This window comes from Coffea eugenioides, chromosome 11 (genome assembly GCF_003713205.1).
Source record: "Coffea eugenioides isolate CCC68of chromosome 11, Ceug_1.0, whole genome shotgun sequence".
Lineage (NCBI taxonomy): Eukaryota > Viridiplantae > Streptophyta > Magnoliopsida > Gentianales > Rubiaceae > Coffea > Coffea eugenioides.
This window is the reverse complement of record NC_040045.1, coordinates 21,287,900-21,297,178: the sequence shown is the minus strand read 5'-3', so window position 1 is coordinate 21,297,178 and position 9,279 is coordinate 21,287,900. Positions and strand designations below refer to the sequence as shown.

At 32.0% G+C, this 9,279-nt stretch overlaps 1 protein-coding gene across 1 annotated transcript; it reads left to right on the top strand.

Moving 5' to 3' along the window:
- The first annotated feature begins 523 nt into the window (after positions 1 to 523).
- LOC113753682 (serine carboxypeptidase-like 34) lies at positions 524 to 8,811 on the top strand. The gene is made up of 10 exons (XM_027297903.1): positions 524 to 862; positions 4,590 to 4,697; positions 4,962 to 5,057; positions 5,141 to 5,233; positions 6,003 to 6,091; positions 7,024 to 7,314; positions 7,765 to 7,901; positions 8,096 to 8,188; positions 8,339 to 8,447; positions 8,565 to 8,811. The coding sequence occupies exons 1-10, from the start codon at positions 571 to 573 to the stop codon at positions 8,712 to 8,714; spliced, it is 1,458 nt and encodes a 485-aa protein (XP_027153704.1). The 5' UTR covers positions 524 to 570; the 3' UTR covers positions 8,715 to 8,811.
- The last annotated feature ends 468 nt before the right edge of the window (positions 8,812 to 9,279 follow it).

Below are 9,279 nucleotides of genomic sequence, written 5' to 3'. Positions count from 1 at the left end.
TGCAATTATTTTAGCTACCAAACCTAGGTGTGATGTGACAAATCTTCTGCTGCTGAAAGCACAAGCTTCCAAAATGCCAGGGAATGAAAACTGAAAAGTGAATTCTCTGCACTAATTTTATTTTACCTTTTTTACTTCTTTAATTTATAGATTTTTCCAACAGGTGCTCACCTGTTAACACGCATAAAAATCACCTAATCTAATATATATACACGCATACTAGCAATTATTAGTCTTCCTTTCATTTATATACTTTTTCTATTTAATTTTACCTACCATCCCTTATATTTATTTACTTCCCTTAATTAATTTTACATTTTCAAATTAAGATATATTTTAATGGTGCCTAGTGGGCATCTATTTGACAGACCCAAAATTATTTTTTATATTTTTTGGATAAGCAGATGAATAAACAGAGACAATACAGATAATTCTTATCTGTCCTTCAATTACTTGTCAGATATAAATACAAAACCACATAGCCAATGGTCCATCAAAAAGCACCACAAAGAATAGACAGGATAGTAGTCCTACAACTAGCTCTAGTCCAAAAAGTTGGCTTAGAAAAAGATGTTTTTGTCTAAGCAAATTTCCAATCATTCTCCTCTTCTTCTTCTTGTGCTGCTGCTGACTCCTGGTTTGGCAGCAGCAGAATTTGCTGCCACAGAACTCAGCCATGATGTGTTACAGCAGCAGGCGGGCGACCGGGTGGTTCAACTCCCTGGCCAGCCATGGGTGCATTTCAAGCAGTATGCAGGATACATCACTGTGAATGAAACTCATGGAAGAGCACTGTTCTATTGGTTTTTTGAAGCCACCAGAAATCCTGAAAAGAAACCTCTTCTGTTATGGCTTAATGGAGGTAATTCTGAGAACTAATCCTTTCTACATTTGCAATTCTGTCAATCAGGGTTGTCTTGATTTATGTACATGTTTCTGTCTATTTGAGGTTATTATGTTATGTTTCATTAGGTCACTTTCTGTTTTTGTTTTTTACCTTTTTTTTTTCTGGCTGGTGGAGTGGGGGAGAGAGGAAATTTAAACTTATGACCTCTAATTTCTGGGAATCAACCGCAAAAGTTATTAACTGGATTTTTAAAATTATGGGGATCATATTAGATTTATTTAAAAGGTTATACCTGCATTTCACCCAATTAATAATTTCCTTTTTCTTCTTCTAACATTGGCAGCAATTTGATATCACTTGTAGTCATTTTGTCACAGCAAATTGCAATCAATGATATTGTCTCCGTAGAGTGTATATGCTACTTTTGGTCAACTATTATCTTTTCAAATGATCCACAATTTGTGATTGGTCGCCTTTGGTACGCGATGATGAAACAAGGCCTTGTATCTCACTCGTAATGGTACGTTAGCGACAGCCCATGAATGAACCAAAACAATTGTCCCAAGGGAATTGGGCAATTAGAAAATTCCTTTAATCATGAGATACAAGATACCTCAAATAGAGGCTTTAATGAGCTGAATCAAGTGGAATACTTGGTTTTCGAACTCTGTTCGTATATTATATGAATAGGGTTCGAGTTCGATTCGAATATTAATGAATTATAATGTTATTCAAATTCGATTTGTTTATTTGTATAAATATTCAAGTTCGAGCTCGAACTTGATTTGTTAAACTATATGAGCCGGATTTCAGTTCAAATTTGATTTTGAAGATAATCTAATTATATTTTTAATAAATAATACATTTTTTAGAATAAATTTAATTGTATTTATTGATTTTAAAAAATAAATAATGCTAACTTATGTACAATTATTTTTTAGCAAAATATAATACATATATTTAATAATATTAAATGTATTTATATTTATATTTATTTTCATAATTATATGTATGGAATAGTTCGCGAATAGATTCATGTTCGACTCGATTATTAAATGAGCCTAATATTGTAGTTGAACTCAATTTGTTTATTAAATGATTGACCTTTTTTCGAATTCGAAAGAGTGGAACACAAATACGTTCGCAAACAGTTCGATTCGTTAAAAGCATTATACTCAAATATCAAAGAATATTAAAATTTACATTCATTTCAAAAGTTTCCATATGATTCAACAAGGGCCAAATTTGTGCTTTAAAAAAAAAAGGGCCAAATTTGGACTTAATTGATATGTCACCCAAGATTTTAGGGAATGAATTTGCATATTTAGTAACTATATAAGTTTGTGATTACATTTTTTTAGAATTTTACCTTGGATTTTTCTAATGAGTGCCCTTAAGGCATTCGTTAACACATCTAACATTCACCTAACCTACTATATATATACACGTACTAATAATTATTACTCTACCAGGCATTTATATACTTTCCCTATTTAATTTTACCTACTGTCTCTTGTATTTATTTACTTTTTCTGATTAATCTTATATCTTTAAAAATATAGCACATGAAATATATCTTAAACAGACCATTTTATCCAAGCAATTGGCACTTAATAGTTTATTGTTTCTCTTTTTTTTAAAAAATTTTTATGGGGTTTCACAGTTTCACTGCTGTCTCTTCATTTAGATTATTGTTTCTCTTCACACTTTATTTTGACTCCACCATTGAACGTGGGAGATTGGACCAATATTGGCAGTCTCGACTGTTACAACTCGCTCTCCCTTTTGGGAAATAAATGAATATATTTTAAATTTGTTTCGAATAGGCTATCTATGACAATAAATATGCCATTAATGTCCATCCTCATCCACTACACTTGGTCAAACAGGTCACTTTCTCTTAAGTATTATTTCATATTGATATCGACTCAATTTCCCTTCAGATCTTTGCCTAGGTAAAAATATTTGATCTCATAAATATATATATATATATATATTAAGCAACAAAAGAATCAGTAGATAACATAAGATACAAATTTCACCAAAAAAAATGCATAATATGCAATTCAACTTCTACTACAACATTTAAATATACAATTAATTTTATTCTTAATCATAGAGAGTTTTGTGTTTTTTGCATAACAAATATGGAATTTCCTACCGAATTGACCACTCGCTAAAATATCTAAATTGCACCTAACTTACCGTGTAAATACATACAATCACATTTATTATCTCCTACATTTAGATACTTTCTCGAATTTGTTTCACATTGATCACAAAAATTAATATATGAACCTCTCTTAAACGGGAACTCGTCCAAATCGAACAAATATATATACTTTGAATAAAAAGGAAAAGGAAAACTGAAATTCTTCAAGAATTTCACGTTGATCACAAAAATTAATATATGAACCTCTCTTAAACGGGAACTCGTCCAAATCGAACAAATATATATACTTTGGATAAAAAGGAAAAGGAAAACTGAAATTCTCCTCTTGAAGAATATTGAATACGGTCAATGACATCATTATAAGCTTTTCCAAAATAACAATAATAACGGCTACAAACTTTTCAATTTCTTTAAGCAGAAGTAAAGGCGAAAGAGTACTTTAGAAGTTTAGCCAAAAGGAACACCTTTGTGACTGATTAGCTGGGGCCTTGCCAACTCTTTGTGTTACCATGACTTCATCTATACATTTTGGTGCACTTGAGCAGGTCATTGTACATCTCAAGCAAATATGGTGCCCATCCATGTTTGTTTGAAAATTCATAGCTAAAATCTCGGAAATTCAGTAAAGAAATCTTCTTCTACTGAATGCTTAATCGAGTCAAACCCATAAAAACCATTTCTTTAATGCAAATGACCGGTTCATGATTAATCAAACTCTGATCTATTTCTTTTCATACAAATGTTTTGCTCCATTTGCGCCGCAAATCACATAAGTCATTCATTGATCATGAACATTTGACTTTTACGAAAAGAATTTCATAAGTTAATTTATAATTGTCAATAAAGATGTATTACATTTGGGTCACAAGCTAATTACAATCAAAATCCTATCCCTTTGGTGTTCTACGTGTATATGGAAGACCTGATATTTGTGGATTTCATTAACAAAATATGGATAGTACAATATTTGCAAATTGCAAGGATAAAGTTAGCTGCATAATACGTGTGCACAATAGATGTGGTTGGCGTGCACAATACATTAATTTGTTGCAAATTCTACAATGTGTAGAGGATCTTGTTGGATACTTCAATGTCAATACTACAATTTCCGAATTATGAAATTTATAAAATCACTGGAATAAAAGTTTCTCAATAGAGTTTTCTTATTTAAATTCTGATCCTGTTGTAGAAAAGATTTCTAGATATTTTAGTTATTTTTGGGAAAATTATTTTTTTGGACAAACCATGAAATTGAATTTTGAAAACATAGATCGTGGGATTCTGAATCCATAGAAATTGAGGGAAAGAACTTTAAAAAGTACATATTCGCTATCATGATGCACGCGTAGAGAAAATGCACACACACGAGAACAATTCAAATCATAAAAAATCAAAACAAGTAGCATTAATTGTTTGAATGTTTCAAGAATTTTTAAGTTTAGAATTTCTTGTAACTGGAGTTCAAGATATTGCAAATCAGAATTCTGTTTATATCAATGTTTCGAAAATTAATCATACAAATATATTTTTAATCCCATGACCTGGGTACCATTTATTTGATCCCCTCAGGTCCTGGGTGTTCATCAATTGGATATGGTGAATCAGAGGAGCTAGGTCCATTTTTGAGCCAGAAAGGCAAACCAGAGCTCAAGTTGAACAAGAATTCTTGGAATCGAGGTATGCAAAAAGATTCATTAATTAAATATATGGTTTTTTTGGTATTTGTTTCATTATTTAGTTGGATTCTTATTAAATGGAGTAAGCCCAAAATGAAGCTCTGACATTATAATCCATTCCCTAAATTGTGTACATTTTTACACAAAAATTTGCAAAAAAAAAAAAAAAAACGCTAAATTCATGCATTAATCTTTACCTTAATAATACAAATTTAAAAGAAAAACTATTTAGTTTATCCTTATTTTCATTGTTTACTTTGTGCAGTGGCAAATTTGCTCTTTCTGGAATCCCCTGTTGGAGTGGGATTTTCTTACACAAACACTAGTAATGATATCAAGGAGCTTGGTGATACTATCACAGGTACCTTTTATTGCATCTTAATTCAGGAAATTGCATTTTATTCTTAAATAGTTGTTCGCTGACAAATCTTTCTTTTGTATCAGCTCAAGATTCCTACATTTTTTTGGTTAACTGGTTTAAAAGATTTCCACAATTTAAATCCCATGACTTCTACATCGCTGGGGAAAGTTATGCAGGTAAGAGCTTTGTCCCTTGTGGTTTATAGCCACGGCATATAACTCTTATAGTTTCAAAATCTGTATTTTAGCCTCATATACTTTAGGTTAACGTGAAACTATAAATATTTTTACTAAAACTAACAATCATTACCTAAAAATACCAGGTATTGGCAGTCAATTTTAACATACAAGTTAATAATTTTACTTTAGAGCACTGATGGCTAGAGTGTAGATTTTAAATTGGGTAATTTTTTATATACTGTCAGTGTATACATGAGTAGGTGTAAATGCATATTACATAATTCAATTTCAAATTTAAAATTCATTTTTTGTACAGGTGACGTACATTTATAACTATTAGTGTAAAAAATTATATATTAAAGCATCAAATCACTGGGGATTAAAAGGTGTTTAAAATTTGAGCATACTTGTTAATTACATGCAAACAAATTTTTGTCCTTTGGTTTAGTATTTAATTGACACATAATAACTTTATATTTTTCAAGCTAAAAACTTGTTGCAAGCAAAGAGATTGCCAAAATTTACAAGTGTTTTAAATATCTTTTTTTTTTTCCTTTTTTTAATCTAAATTCGAAGTTCCTTGAATAGTTAAATCCTCCAATTAGTTTTGTGCCAAAATACACCACAAAATCATGTCTAATCACAAAAAGTCTCATAAAAAGTAAATTAAAAAAAGAAAAAGAGGATATACCTTTCCCTAAATTTGTTTCCCGGGTTCCTAATTTGTCATGTCACTTTTTTTATTTATTATTATTTCAACTTTTAGGCCATTACGTTCCCCAGCTGTCAGAGCTCATCCACGATAATAACAAAAAGGTCTCCAAGAAAAGCTGTATCAACTTTAAAGGTTTAATGGTAAGTTCTCCTATCATTAAGGATTTTATTTTATTTTTTAAATCATTTGAAAATTTTACCTTCTATGCTTTGCTAATTTAACTTTTTGATTGCTTCTCATCTTTGGTTTGATGGGAGTTTCGACCAATCGTTATTAACATTCGAAAGTGGATCTTTGCTTTATCACCTTTTTTTTTCATTGCTTTAGCACGTCTAAGTATCTAAACATAAGTCTCCAAATCCAGAAAGAGACAAACACATGTTAGAGAATATTGGAAAGAGGATTAGAAATTTAGTTTGAGTCCAGTACATGTTATCAGTTATTATGTTTGAACATATCTTTGTAAGCTATTTATGATCTTGGCAATATATACCTTAACGCATGTAATAACGGAGCCAAAACATTCAAATTTTTTCACAACAAAAACAAAGGAAACAGAAAAGTTTTTCGTTTGAACAGAAGGAAATTATAGGGGAGAGGAAGTGAGATGGGATAAGTGAAGAGGGGACAAACCAGTACAGGAAAATCATAGGTTGGTCCATTAAAATCTTAAGTTCTTAACAGTTGCAACTTGCACCCGTTGGGGGGAAAAAACAATGAATAGCAATTAGGTTCCTATTTCCAAACACAACTCATAAAATTTATCCCTTGCAAATCCACAACTAATAATTTGTGAAATTTCTGAACTCCTGATGACTTTGAATGATATGCTTTTCAGCTATGCTACTTGGAATCTTCACTTTATCCTGCTGCACCCATGTTCTACTCTTTATTATGCACTAGATAATCCTGTCGGCAGGATTTAGTAGCCTAACATAAGTTTTCACTGCTTGCACAATTTTCTAGGTACAAGATCATTGTGAGTCAAATCAACTAACACCTTTTCTTTCTTGCCATTTGATTAGAGACCGTACTGCTTTTTCTGTACATATAAAAATTTACACGATTGCAGGTAGGGAATGCACTGTTGGATGATGAAACGGATCAAAGAGGATTGATTGATTATGCATATGATCATGCTGTAATATCTGATCAACTGTACAATGAGATTAAGGGTAAATGCAACTTTAGCATAGAACATCTGCCGAAAGACTGCAACGATGCACTTGGTAAGTACTTTGATGTCTACAAGATCATAGATATGTATAGCTTATATGCTCCAACCTGCGTTAAAAGCAACTCCACTAGCACCAGAAAACTTCCTGTGGTCCGAGGAGCTGCTCCCAAGTTATTTTCCCAGATTGTGAGTCACTGTTTCTCATCCATTGTACTAATTCCCCTTTGATTAGAGACTTGATAGTTGCCTAAAATTTTTACTCAAAACCATGCATAATTAAGTACCTAAAATTCTAGCTTTAACCATTTGGTACAATTGTTACCTTAAACTTCGGTTGTGGAAAAAATTAGGCTCTTGAACAGTGACTTAATTACATCCAGAAAATGCTCAAGCTAATGTTCAAATCTGCAATTTTTGTCGAACATAAATACTCAAGAAACCAATTACATCTGAGTTTATTGGTTTTGAAGCTAACAAACAAAGTTGTTGCAGATTAATGTTAGTGGTGCTATGTTTAGCTTCTATGATATCTTGCAATTGTGAAGTCATATTTGTGTGACCTTAAACAATGTGAACAAATTAAAATCAGTCAAGCTGCAGATAATGTTTAGCTTAATGGTTCCTCTATATTTCTAGGATGGATGGCACAGGAAACCAGCAGGTTATGACCCTTGTGCATCAGACTACACAGAGTTATATCTGAACAGGCCAGATGTTCAAAAATCTCTCCATGCAAATGTAACTAAAATCCCCTATAAATGGACACACTGCAGGTACAGATTATATGTGCAATTTTTTTTAATGTTTACCGAGCATTAACTAAACGATGGCTCAATGCCAACATTTCCCTAGTAATTTATGTTAGAAATTATCCTTTCTATTTCTAGTATCCTCTGCTTATCAACGTTTATATATGTCGTAATATAAAAAGCACGAATAATCTTGAAATGGTTTTTGGTGTATGCAGTGATAATATCACATTCTGGAGTGATGCCCCAGTTTCAATACTTCCCATCATTAAGAAACTCATTGATGGTGGTCTACGAGTATGGGTTTTTAGGTAATTAACAATGTTTTCTTTTGGTTCTTTTGCCTGACAATGTTTTGGGTAATTATGATAAGCAATGCCTGGTTATTTGTTGGCATCCTAAACTGCCCTTAGAAGACAAGCCTAAGATAGTTCTCCATTTTATTCGTCTTTGTAACACAGTGGAGATACTGACGCAAGAATTCCAGTAACATCAACAAGGTATACTCTGAAAAAGTTTGGTTTAAAAATCACCCAAGATTGGACTCCTTGGTATACTTTCCATAAGCAGGTAATTGAGTCATCTTTTTCGTCTTTCTTCTAAAATTTTCGAGGTACATTTCTTGAATTGTTGATCTTGTTCTTGTTAATACAATTTGCATTCTTCTATAAATTTGCCATGTGAAAGGTTGGTGGATGGACAGTGCAGTACGATGGGTTGACGTTTGTCACAGTTAGAGGAGCTGGTCATCAGGTTCCCACATTCAAACCCAAGCAAGCCCTTCAGATCGTCAGACATTTCTTAGACAATAATAAACTGCCATCCGCAGCATTCTAGCATAATTATTCATATTGTTTTCTTACAATATTCTTATCTCTTACATATCAGATCAAGGAAAAGAAATGACATACATCAAGCTACAATAATACAACCACAGAATTGAGAGTCAATAATAGGTCAAAATTTCAGAATTCATTTTCTCTTCTTCTTTCTTCATCTTAATCATTCATTTTTAATGGGAAAAAAAAAATCCCTGACCTCATTCCCTAAGGTTATTTGGCTTCAACATTAGTAATTCATGCTAAGCGTTTATCTTAATCAACCATGAACAATACTTCGCTTGCGTAATCAAAAGTTGTCTTTAGTTTTCTGTGTATCTTTCTAGTTGTATCAGATAGCATATTATTTCAATTTTCCTCTATGAGAAACAATAGATTTCATAAAAGCATCAGATCAGAAAGGCAGGAACTGGGATTTACTTCCTCACTTTGAAGAAAATCTGATATGTAGCAATACAACGATGGCAGTTTGCATTTGATGATCAAGACAATCAAGAAAACGTGTATGTTGAGTACAACTATTACTGTTTTCATTTGATGATCAAGACAATCCTATCAAGTTA

Excerpts from the sequence above, each read along its gene's own strand:
- LOC113753682 (XM_027297903.1), top strand. The coding sequence starts at position 571 with ATGTTTTTGTCTAAGCAAATTTCCAATCATTCTCCTCTTCTTCTTCTT. Across the intron at positions 4,698-4,961 it reads CAAGAATTCTTGGAATCGAG|TGGCAAATTTGCTCTTTCTG; the intron begins GTATGCAAAAAG and ends TACTTTGTGCAG. Across the intron at positions 8,448-8,564 it reads GGTATACTTTCCATAAGCAG|GTTGGTGGATGGACAGTGCA; the intron begins GTAATTGAGTCA and ends GCCATGTGAAAG.